Source organism: Rhinopithecus roxellana, chromosome 5 (assembly GCF_007565055.1).
Source record: "Rhinopithecus roxellana isolate Shanxi Qingling chromosome 5, ASM756505v1, whole genome shotgun sequence".
Taxonomy (NCBI): domain Eukaryota; kingdom Metazoa; phylum Chordata; class Mammalia; order Primates; family Cercopithecidae; genus Rhinopithecus; species Rhinopithecus roxellana.
This window is the reverse complement of record NC_044553.1, coordinates 78263479-78276372: the sequence shown is the minus strand read 5'-3', so window position 1 is coordinate 78276372 and position 12894 is coordinate 78263479. Positions and strand designations below refer to the sequence as shown.

The window sequence follows — 12894 nt, the reverse complement described above, 5'->3', positions numbered from 1 at the left end:
ATAGTGTTGGGTGACAGGTGTGAATGACATCATTCCTGTCCTCTGTTGGCTTATAAACTCCTTGGGAAGTTAGAGCAAGAACACAGATTAACTACAGAACAAAGTTGGTAATATAGCATAAGTGCTAGGTCAGTGGTACCCACAGTGTTGTAAGTGGTCAGATGGGAGTGATTTTTTAAGCAAGAGTAATCAAAGATAGTATGTTTGGGCTGAGTCTGTAACAGCAAAAATGAGAAATGACTTAAAAGTTAATCAGTAGGTATGATCTATGTGCTGTATATCAATATGGTATGATCTACGATTTATGCAGTTATAAAAAGTAAGATACAGTCTTTGAAGAATTTTTTCATGAAACTCAAGGATGCTCCTGAGCAAGAAAGCAGGATACAAAACTTCATAAGATGGATGCAAATTTTTTACTAAAAGAAAAATCAAAATACTATGTGAATATTTAGAATTTTCTACATATTTTGTGCATTATCTGGTATGAACATCTGTTAACAAACATTATTTTTAAAAAGGAATACTCATTTCCTATTACCTTTGAATTATTTATTTGACCATTGTGCTGTACTGAATCGTTTTTCATTTTTGCATTGTGTGTACATTTTTTCTTTTTTCTTTTTTTTTTTTTTGAGACAGAGGCTCGCCCTGTCACCCAGGCTGGAGTGCAGTGGTGAAATCTTGGCTCACTGCAAGCTTCACCTCCCAGGTTCAAGCGATTCTCGTGCCTCAGCCTCCCGAGTAGCTGGGATTACAGGTGTGTGCCACCATGCCCAGTGAATTTTTTTGTATTTTTAGTAGAGATGGGGTGAGAAAGCAGAGCTGGATCAGGAAGAAAGAATGGGTATGAAAATACAAGGTCAGGATAACACCAGTAGCAATATACACAGACAAGGGAAGAACAAGAGAATAAGGATTATCAACGTACTGCCTCAACATTAAATCAAAACATCCTATTAGAAATAGGTCTCTTGCCCAGTGGTCACTCTTCAGTGGGTATGTGTTTCCCCAGGGGTGGACGGAATGATTCACCAGGACGTAGGAAGGAGATACTTAATATTCCATTTTTTATTTTAACTAAAAACAGTAGAAATTAAACTTTATGAATTTTAATGTATTGATGAAAACTAGCACCCTTATGAAGTTCCATGCCAGCCAATTGCTGCCTGTATTTGAGATATCTGAGGAAAATGTGACTTTCTATAACAAGAAGTCTATCCATGCTAGTGGGTATACATCATTTTTTAAAAATTGCAGTAAAATATACATTACATAAAATTTACCATTTTAACCATTTTTAAGTGTACAGTTCAGTGGCATTAAGTGCATTCACACTCTACAACCATGCCAATTTTTAACTAAAGCATACAAAAATGTATATGTGGCTTAAAAAGATTCGCATAAAGAAACTATATGTTAAGTAATGATAATACTAATGTAATCATAAGTAAACAAGAAAATGGCAGAACACTTTCCCTATTCCTCTTATAGGCCTTCTTTAGCTAGAATGAGGTTGTCAAAAATTAATCAAATCTATGAAGATGGTCTCCCAAATTAAAAAGTATCAAGAAGGTCATTCGAAACATGAATCCACATTAACTGTTATGAATTAACTTCACCCTAAGTGTATACTCTGCATCAAAAGTCTGCAAACTATAGCCCATGGGCCAAATCCAACCCATTGCCTGTTTTTGTAAATAAAGTTTTATTGGCACACAGTCATGGTCTAGGCAAAGTTAAAAGAACACAGAGGATAATGTCTAGAAAATGTACCACAGCCGGGGGTGGTGACTCACACCGGTAATCCTAGCCCTTTGGGAGGCCGAGGTGGGCAGATCACCTGAGATCAGAAGTTCCAGACCAGCCTGACCAACATGGTGAAACCCCTCCTTCCATTTATTTAGACTGTAATAGAGGTTCAGTCTAGCATACCAGTCACCTGATCCACTCTTTCAGGGTAGTCAGATGGAGACCAGAGCTTGATTCTTTGGGGGTGGGTGGTTTGGAGAATTCTGTGGGACCTTCTGCCTTGGCTGCTAGAGTAGTTGTTGACTGATGTGTGGTAGCCAAATAGGGTGTCAGAGACAGGGTGTGGCTGGCTACAGTGTTGTGGATATGCATTAGTGTGGCCTGTACAGGATCAGCTCGGTATGGACCCTTATTATTTGGTGTTTCAGAACTGCTTACCCAGAAGAGAGAAAATTCTGAGAAAAGAGATCACATTAACCGAAAGGTCTAAAGAAAGGTTTGTAAGTCAGTATAGCAATTTGTATTGGTAGGTGTATACCTGGCTCAGAATGTAGAATTTCTTGAACAAACCAGGGATTCCCCACTGCTGGGATCTAGCCTAAGGCCAAATTAAAAATCAGAAGATTGCTTGCTGGGTAAGCATAAGGACTAGCTGAATAGTATTTTCCTGCAAGCTAAAAGAAGACCAGGCCTTCTTTTAGTCTGGGGGTATTTCTCTCTTAAACAACTGCCAGACGTTCAGACTCAAACTGAAGCAGGATATTTCCCTTCCCTGACCTATTCATGGGACTCATGATGGGGTACCTCATTTACTCCACCCACTGCTCTCAACTGCTTGCCGAAGGGAGTGTGCGAGTGAATGAGGCAGGAACTGGAGTGCACAAGCCCTGGAACTGGCTGTTTCAGTGCCAGTGGGATCAAACTCCACTCAGACCCGCTGTATTCTACCCATTGTGGGAGTGAGTGCACAGATGAGCAGGTGCAGGAGCCAGAACGAATGCTCTTGGGCACCAGCAGGAGCGAACTCAGTGCAGGCCATGTGGCAGCACCTACGTGGGGTGCCTATAACTCATGAAGCCCCAGAGGATGTGTTATGGTGCTCTTTTAGCTCTGCCATCCACAGATGGCTTAAGTGTTAACAGCTCAGTGGGCCTGTAGCTGCCCTCTGCCAGTGAGGGCAAAGGGCCAGTATGACAGCCTTTTGTACCTGCACTCATGGCTTCTGAGCTTTTGTCCAGTGTCCAGGAAAAATGAGGTCACATAAACAAATTAAAGGATGGTAAATGTGGGTGATTTTTTTTTTATTTATGTGGGAAAGGGAGCTGAAAAGGGGATGGGGTGGTGGATAGGTAATTTTCCCTTGAAGTCTGGCTGTCTCCAGCCGGATTCTTCTCCACAGTTACACAGTCAAGCTGTTCCTCTGAAGTCAAGCCACTTCTCTGACATCCAGCCGTAGTCTCCAACGTCCAGCTGTTTCTCATCTCTGCTGACTGAGTCTGGGGTCTTTATAGGCACAGGTTAGGGTGGCGCAGGGCCATGGGTGGTTTAAGAAAAGGCAACATTCTGGTGGGAGAACAGGGATATAAGTTCTCACTTTGGGCCACAATCTCACGCTTTTCAGCTTCGAAAGTGGGGCTTCGCCAGGGACCTGCCTCTAGAATTTCTCTGCCTCCTGCCTGTATCGTTGTATCAAAACCACCATGCTATGTTCTTACTCTTCCTCTTGTTTGCTAATAGTAAGTTGTCAGAAAAGCTTTTGTCATTACCAGTTTCCTTATAAAGGGGATAACCGGTTAAGATTTCCAGGAGTACTGCTTAGTTCATATTCATTAACAAGTTACTTGGGTGTAATATTTGTTATTGTTGTTGTTTGTGTGTGTGTGTGTGTGTGTGTGTGTGTGTGTGTGTTTTGAGACAGGTTCTTGCTCTGTTGCCCAGGCTGGGGTGCAGTGTCGCAATCATAGCTCACTGCAGCCTTGAACTCCTAGGCACAAGTGATCCTCCTGCCTCAGCCTCCCAACATGGGATTATAGGCGTGAGCCACCGTGCCCAGATTGGGTGATGTTTGAAACCTATTATTCCAAATGAGATTTGTTGTTTGTGCTATTTAATATGATTTTGCAATACTTACCTTTACCATTTTCACATTGGCTCCTGTAACGCTTTCCACAAAGGACTAATGTACTGTATTTTCCACTTTCACTTAGTGCTTTCTGTGGATACACTGACTTTAGTCCCTGTTTTTTCTCCAGGGTCATCTAGTAGCAGGCACCCAAATCAGGCAACTCCAAAGAAAAGTGGTTTAAAGAATGGCCAGATGAAGAATAAAGATGACGAGTGCTTCGGGGATGATATTGAGGAGATCCCAGACACAGATTTTGATTTTGAAGGGAACCTGGCTCTTTTTGACAAGGCAGCTGTGTTTGAGGAGATTGATACCTATGAAAGGAGAAGTGGTACCCGTTCCCGGGGCATCCCAAACGAAAGGCCTACTCGGTACCGCCATGATGAGAACATCTTGGAGTCAGAGCCCATTGTCTACCGACGGATCACAGTGCCCCACAACGTGAGCAAGGAGTTCTGTACGGGTGAGTCGCACCAGGTCCCACATCCTGCTGGTTGCTGTTGCCTTTCTCTTGTGCTTAAAACAGAAAGACCTGGCTTCTGAGTTAGAATCTCACACTAGGAATTCATTTAAGTGGCTTGGTGGCTAGCCCAGTATTATTGTCTCTTGGGGACTGCAGCCAATAACAGCATTCTGCCATGGTGGGGGGGTAATTTCTCGAGATGTCTGTGTATATCCTGTATCTGGCAGGATCTGACCTACTACTTATTTAGTATGTTGTGAGTAACAACTAAAGGCAAAGGACCTGCTATGTAGATTCAAATATTCAGATCTATTTTTACGTTGGCTTTCCTGTTACTGCCCATATATTTCACCAGACTTCAACTCTGTTTTACTAAGTATTTGTTGTTGCAAAAAAACAGTTGAAGATGGGTGATTGGAATCATTGGCTAAAAATAGAGTTTTAATAAATTACATTTCTTTACTATGCTGTTCTTATCTCCTGTTAGCCCAGGATATTGAAAGTTGGTTAATTTCATGTAACATTGTAGTACCTTATGTAGGCTACTGTAGATGACAATCTAGTTCTGTTACCTCAGTGATTATTGTTTCTTGTTTTAGTGTTAGAACCTTTTCTTCAAACCCATGGCATAGAAAACAGATTAAAGCAGCTGTGAGAGAGGTAATTCACCACATCCCTGTCCCATCCCTTCCCTCCAAACCACATTACTAACTGGACTTCTTGGAATATGGTTTGAAAACTGTTGTTATGGAATGATCTAAGAGCTAAAGGGGAAGTCATAATCATTTTAGTAAGTAGAGAAGGAATTGAGTATAATATTTTTATTTTGGTTTAAAGTTGGAATATAAGGAATATAAATCTTGAATGCTGGTAGCTGCTATAAGGAGAACAGTGGATGCGGCTAATTGCATTTGGAGCAAAGTCAGACATGGCTTTTTTTTATAGATAATAGTAAGACTCTGTTGTATTTGGTTTTGCTGAGTATAGTAGCTTGCTTGTGCTTTCCATGTGAAAAAAAAATAGGCCAACTGTCAGGCTAAGAAAGACTGCTAAAAAAAAACCAAGACTGCTGAATTATGTCAGTCTTTTGCTGGCAGATTGTAGTAGGCATGCCTGTTTACTAAGGTGGTGTCCTTCAGTGGCAGTGACAGTGACAGTGTAACTTGCCAAAGTCCTTTAGTTTTTAACACCTGTGTAAACGCAAACAGCCTAGCTCGGAATCGGGTTTAATTTAAATTGCTAGGTTTTAAGCCTTTCAAAGGCAATTATCATCTGTTAAGTTTGGTACTCCTCCAGATCAGCCAACTATCCACCTCTGACTGCTTCCTTTTTTTACTGCCATCTTTGTAAAAAAAAAAAAAAAAAAAAAAAAAAGCTGCTCCTGCTGCTAGCTCTCTGTATCTGTAGTCCAAGTGCTACCACTGAGGCTGTTGGATTATACAGTTGTGATTTCCCTGGAACTATTTACACTGCAGGAATTTTTTTTTTTTTTTTTTGAGATGAAGTCTCACTCTGTTGCCCCAGCTGGAGTGCAATGGCGCGATCTCAGCTCACTGCAACCTCCACCTCCCAGGTTCAAGCGATTCTCCTGCCTCAACCTCCCGAGTAGCTGGGACCACCATGCCCAGCTAATTTTTTTGTATTTTTAGTAGAGATGGGGTTCACCATATTGGCCAGGCTGGTCTTGAACTCCTGACCTCATGATCCACTCGCCTTGGCCTCCCAAAGTGCTGGGATTATAGGCATGAGCCACCGCACCCGGCCCTACACTTCAGGATTTTTTGAACTTGGGAAGATTATGATCTGCCCTGGAGTCAAGTGGCTAAGAGTGAGAATAACAGTGAGAATCAGGGAGGATTCTCAGATCTAACAGAGCCTGAGAAAATATTTACTAATGTGGACAAAAGCAGAGGTAGAAATTTTTTCCTTCTGCACACTCTGGCTCCCCAACTTGATCTTCACACCTGTTTTGTTTTTAATGACTGAAGTGAAAAGTTCTGTCATATAAAACTGTTTTCCTATCAATAAACGTACTACAAACCACATGTGCTGGTCCTTAGCCATAAACTTGGGTGTGGCGTCTTGTGGTATGTAGTGACCAGTTGCACTCCACCGGTTCAATGAGGGGGAAAGAAGCCCAGCAACTTTATGCCATCTGGTTTTTCTGTTTGTTCTTAACATTGACAAGGAGTGAAAATGAAGCCCTTGCCGGGCGCGGTGGCTCAAGCCTGTAATCCCAGCACTTTGGGAGGCCGAGACGGGCGGATCACGAGGTCAGGAGATCGAGACCATCCTGGCTAATACGGTGAAACCCTGTCTCTACTAAAAAATACAAAAAATCAGCCGGGCGACGAGGCGGACGCCTGTAGTCCCAGCTACTCGGGAGGCTGAGACAGGAGAATGGCGTCAACCCGGGAGGCGGAGCTTGCAGTGAGCTGAGAGCCGGCCACTGCACTCCAGCCTGGGCGGCAGAGCAAGACTCCGTCTCAAAAAAAAAAAAAAAAAAAAAAAAAAAAAAAAAAAAAAGAAAATGAAGCCCTTTTGCCAAGCAGTATCTGTGCTGGAAATAGAGCAAGCAGGCAGTTATCTTACTGAGCAGCTTCTTCTACAGGGGTTTTTTCTCTGTGTTCCAGTTCCAAGGCACAATCCTCAAGCAGGTTTTCACTGAGGGGCAGTCAGTCAACGCAGTTTTTCCATTGATCTTTCTCCATTGGATCTGCTATCCAAATGTTTGGGTGAAAAAAGGCAAACTAGATTGTATAGGGAAACAGTCTAAGACTATAAAATGTTAGTGTTAGGTTAGTTGATCACCTAGTATAATTTTCTCATTTTACAGATGAGGACATGAGGCCCAGAGAGGTAAAGACTTTTTTTTTTTTTTTTGAGACGGAGTCTCGCTCTGTCGCCCAGGCTGGAGTGCAGTGGCCAGATCTCAGCTTACTGCAAGCTCCGCCTCCCGGGTTTACGCCATTCTCCTGCCTCAGCCTCCCGAGTAGCTGGGACTACAAGCGCCCGCCACCTTGCCCGGCTAGTTTTTTTTTTAATATTTTTTAGTAGAGACGGGGTTTCACCAGGTTAGCCAGGATGGTCTCGATCTCCTGCCCTTGTGATCCGCCCGTCTTGGCCTCCCAAAGTGCTGGGATTACAGGCTTGAGCCACCGCGCCCGGCCAAGGCTTTTTTAAAAAAAAAAAAAAAAAAAAAAGAGTCTTGCTCTGTCATCCAGGCTGGAGTGTAGTGGCATGATCTCAGCTCTCAGCGCACTGCAACCTCTACCTCCCGGGTTCAAGCGATTCTTCTGCCTCAGACTTCTGAGTAGCCGTGATCACCATACCTAGCTAATTTTTGTATTTTTAGTAGAGATGAAGTTTCACCATGTTGGCCAGGCTGGTCTCAAACTCCTGGCCTCAAGTTATCTGCCTGCCTTGGCCTCCCAAAGTGCTGGGATTACAGGCGTGAGCCACTGCGCCCGGCTGGTAAAGGCTTTTCCATTGGCCAAATGCAGTGACTCACTCCTGTAATTGCAGCACTTTGGGAGGCCAAGGTGGGAGGATTGCTTGAACTCAGGAGTTCAAGACCAGCTTGGACAACAAAGTGAGACCCTGTCTCTACAAAAAAAATAGAAAACATTAACTGGGCACGGTGGCACATGTCTATAGTCCCAGCTACTCAGAAGGCTGAGGTAGGAGCATCGTTTGAGCCCATGAGGTTGAGGCTGCAATGAGCCAAAGTCATGCCACTGTACTCCAGCCTGGATGACAGAGCCAGACCCTGTCTCAAAAAAAAAAAACCACGAAAACCTTACCCATCACATCTCCTTTTCTCTTCTAAATGTGAATAAAAAATGAGCAAAAATAAGAGAAGGACAGTTTAATGGCAAATAGACTACAGATGATCCCCAACTTACAATGGTTAGACTTATTTTTTGACTCTAGGATGATGTGAAAGCAATACTTATTCAGTATTTCAAATTATGAACTTACATCTTTTCCTGAGCTAGCAATATGCAGGTATGATATTCTCCAATGCTGGGCAGCAGCAGGAGCCACAGTAGTCAGCCATGCAGTCATAAGAGTAAACAACCAGTATTCTACAGTGTACTGTTTTGCCAGATGATTTTGTCCAACTGTAGGCTAATGTAAGTGGTCTGGGCAGGTTTAAGGTAGGCTAGGCTGAACTATGGTGTTTTGTTTGGTAGGTTAGGTGTATTAAATGCATTTTCAACTTAGATATTTTCAATTTACGATGGATTTATTGGGATAACACCCATTTTAAGTTGAGGGATATCTCTGTAGTGTTTTCTTTAGTACTGCACTGTCTCAGGAATAGAGCATCAGTTTACAGAAGTAACTTGGAGTAACTTGGAGAGCTCCCACAGTCTGGCCTTGTGGCATTCATATCCTAGAATACCAAGTACTTTTCTACTAATCCCCACTGTAGCAAAAGAACATGTTTATTACTCATTTGGTGATGGCTTGGGATTTAGGATTCTGACAGCTTGCTGCTGGTGCCCTGTATATTGACTTCATGCTAAGTGGTATCAACCAAGTACATAAGCTATTATTCACTAATTGCTCATACTCCTCTTGGCAGTACTCTTTGCCAGCTGTGTGTGTTGTGATGGGGAACAGTGTTGTTTTAGGTCTGTTGATTGGGAAAACACATTCAGGAAGCAACTAAATGTAGCTCTTTGTTTAACCCCAATTTTTTCTCTCTGAAAAGTCCTTTCAGGTTCTTTGGCAGGGCCTCTGTCTCCAGCAGTCATGGATCATCAGACATTTCTCTAGCTTGGCTCTGCCCTGCTAAATAATGGTGTCCAGTGATCACACTCTGGATTGGCCAGGGTCTTTCTGGATCCAGACTTGTAATTTGAAATTCTTTGAAGACTGATTCTATGTGCATGTGTTAAGTTTAAATATAAAACACTAGATGTGTGTGAGCACTCTATGTTCAGTGGTAAGAACTCCCCAAAGAATACTGCTTAGGAAAGTGGTAAGGCTTCAGAGAAGAATCTTTTTTTTTTTTTTTTTTGAGACGGAGTCTCGCTCTGTCACCCAGGCTGGAGTGCAGTGGCGCGATCTCAGCTCCCTGCAAACTCCACCACCTGAGTTCAAGCGATTCTCCTGCCTTAGCCTCCCATGTAGCTGGGATTACAGGCGCACACCACCACACCTGGCAAATTTTTGTATTTTTAGTAGAGATGAGGTTTCACCATTTTGGCCAGGCTGGTCTTGAATTCCTGATCTCAGGTGATCTGCCCACCTTGGCCTCCCAAAGTGCTGGGATTACAGGCATGAGCCACCGTGCCCAGCCTAACACTCATGATATTCTAAAGGAAATATTTTAAGACAGTTTGGGTCAGTCAAAACACTGTTTATTATGTTTATTATATGTAACTGACTCTAAGACATGCTTGCCTTTAAGTTACGAAAATGTAATAGGAGATGGAAAGATTCCATATATGCCCAGAGTCCAGTGAAAATGTGGACATTAAGTGCCACTAGGTGTTGAGAGGCAGGAGAGGTCCTGTAGGTTGCATCAAGGAAGGCTTCATGATGGAAGCCTTGAAACATGGGCAGGATTTCACCAGGCAGAGAGAAAGAGGAGGATATTCGTGGGTAGGCTAGGCAGGTGCAGGTGAATAGTATGTGTAAAGGGCTGTGTGGGAGACTGGTCATTAGCTGGCTTGGCCAGGGCAGAGAGTTTGTGCTGGGGATTGGAAGGAACTAAAATACAGCTTTGGACCAGAGCACAGAGGGCCTTGTGTGCCAGTGCTATCCTTGTCCTGTAGTCATAGGGAACAACTGAAGGCTTTTGGATAGGAAAATGACATGAACCAAATCTCTTCTAGGAAGACTGGTCTTGTGGTAGGATTCTAGGTGGAACGAGAGGGGAGAGAAGAGACCAGAGCAGGATCAGTCATGCTCATGATATAATTTACATACTAGGGATTTGGACCATTGAATGGAAAGGAACACAAAGATTTGAGACAAGCGACAGAGGGCAAGTTGATAGGCTATGATGATTGAAAATAGAGTTGAGTGAACAGGAGGATTTGGAGGTATTGAACCTGTGAGGCAGGAAGAATGGCAGTGAGTCAAGTTATCATTAGATTGCATGAATTTGTAGTGGGCCAAGCCTACATGGTTTTGTGACCCCCTCCTGCCCCCCGCCCCCCGCTTTTTTCCCCCCTCCTACAATGCTTTGTGCCTGAGCCCAGAGAAAGCAAAGGCGAGAGTTGTTACAATGAGGGATAGGGAGATGTGGGAGTTATTGGTTATTAAGAGCTTTAATAAGAAGTTAAAAGTTGTATAGCCAAAGAGAGGCTACTAAGCTGGTTTCCTTATCTATAAAGTGGGCTAATACTATGGATTAAATGAGATTATGTGGAAAAGTAGCTAGCACAATACCCAATTTGTAATTATTATTCAGTAAATATTTGACTTCAAATGTGAATTTGCAAAGGCCACCTCAGGAAGATTATTTCAAAGCATCAACATTTGTAGAATACCTACTATGTGCCAGACACTGTTTTAGATACTCTGGGTAAGTCATAGTTCATCACCTTAGGGCCTCTGAATATAACCAAACCAAATATGTAAATATACTAATAACAGAAGTGTAGTCGGCTGCCGTGTAATCCCAACACTTTGGGAGACTGAGGCAGGAGGCTGGCTTGCTTGAGCCCAGCCTAAGCAACATAATGAGATCTCGTCTCTACAAAATATAAAAATAAAAAATTAGCAGGGTGTGATGGTATGTGTCTGTGGTCCCAGCAACTCGGGAGATACAGGTTGGGGGATTGCTTGAGGCCAGGAGTTCGAGACCAGCCTGGGCAACCTAGCAAGATCCTATCTCAACTTTTTTAAAAAATGACTAGAATTCTTCCTTCCCTCTGTTGTAATAAATCCTCTATTCATGAGCCTTTCCTTTTGGGTAGACTTCTTTAACCTCCACCATTTGTTTTCTACTGTGCGGCGCCTCTTCTGTCCTCAAGTATGTAAAAGCCCAGATGGGAGGCAGTAGGGTGCTCTTGGTGCAGGCATCTCTGCAGCTTTGCCTGAAGGATGATCCACCTCCACACTGTGTGCTGAGATTTAGGGAACAGCAAGTATGTGAGGATGACCTGAACTAGAGTTCCTATTTATTGTCTTTAAAAGGATCCAGTTAAACTTGAGTGAGGTGCTCTGGTCTGAGCTCGAGCACCTCCTACCAATACTCATTTCTTTTGGAAAAGGCAGTTCTGGTATCTGCTAGGAAGGGAGGCAGCTGGTGAAGTCACAAGTGATTTGTTCCTGCTGCTTTGTGACTGTACTCTTCTCACCCTGGATGGCTAAGTCTTTGAGTCTTAGTGGAGATGTATCTAGCTCTCAGGACAAGTTTGGCTTTCAGAAAATTCCAGGCTAGCAGTTGTCTCTTTCACAGCTGGCATTCCATTCCTGCCTCTGAGCCGTAGCTGCCTTCCTCTGCTTCTTGTCACCAAGAGTCCCTCTAGAAGTAGTCTAAGGCTTTCAAGACCAACGGTGTTTTTATCTCCTCAAAAATGGGTAGTCAAGAAATCTGTTTTGATTTTTTTGCATGTGTGTTCAAAAGAAATTCAGGAAGAAATAAATCTTGGAGTTTAGAAGTGCCACTGAAGAATTTGACCCTGGAGATAATGAGGTCTCCTTTGGCAGCTGTTGTATTCTTGCAGAGAATTCTTTCCATTGAGAGAATCAAGTGTCTGCCACCATGGAGCTGGTCAACATCTCATTGCCTTCTCACCCATAGACCCAACCCATGCAGGGTCCTGCCTTGTCTCCCCATAACCCCCTCCCCAACTTCATTCCCCGAGTGTATGTGTATGGATTAGATCAGGTGCCACAAGGATGTCATTCTGAGGGAGAGCCACTGGGGGACATCAGGAAATAAATTCTGGGTGGTGTTCTGGACAGAACACCTGCACTGGATAAACCTGTGCTCCTCTATGAAGTGTCACAACTTTTCACTGAACAGAGCTAATGAGCCTAGTTTCTGAATTTGTGTCTCCGGCAGGCAGACTTACTTAACAGTGACTTGGTTGAGTTGGGGAACCTCAGGCTCTAGCAGATCTTTCAGTGCCAGAAGTGGAAGAATTTATCAGTCCTTTTCTTTACCTTGGAATCCTTCAGAGTTCCTGGGCCTGGGTAATCGGGTGGATGGTTGTCATAGACTTGAAGGCCTTGGTTGTGGTCATTGGTGATCTCATGAGGTTTTAGAGCAGTACTGTTAAGATAGGTGTTTTGGCTGGACTCCTAGCCCAGTAATGAACCATTGTGCTTCTTACATGTTTTCCAAGAGTTTAAGCTCAAACCAAGGGCTAGAGTATCTGGAGCCTAGTGCATTACAGCCTGACATCTGAGTTTTTATGAAACTGCCCATTGGTCATTCCAGAAATGCACTGGTCCCTGCTAATGTGACTGCTTTGCTAATATATGCCCTCTTGCCATTCCAGAGCCACAGGTGCCTAAACAGAGTGAGAAAGAAGTTTGATGTCTATGTTTATACCATCCTCTTGAAATTCAGCCATCAGGCTGA

At 43.3% G+C, this 12894-nt stretch overlaps 1 protein-coding gene across 2 annotated transcripts in view; it reads left to right on the top strand.

The window, feature by feature from the left end:
• Nucleotides 1–12894, top strand: part of EDC3 (enhancer of mRNA decapping 3) — a 63271-nt gene that overhangs the window by 34369 nt on the left and 16008 nt on the right. For both annotated transcript variants that reach the window (XM_010375863.2, XM_030931239.1), the window contains one exon: nucleotides 4005–4340. In XM_010375863.2, the coding sequence (XP_010374165.1) occupies nucleotides 4005–4340 (336 nt within the window). The remainder of the gene's footprint in view (nucleotides 1–4004; nucleotides 4341–12894) is intronic.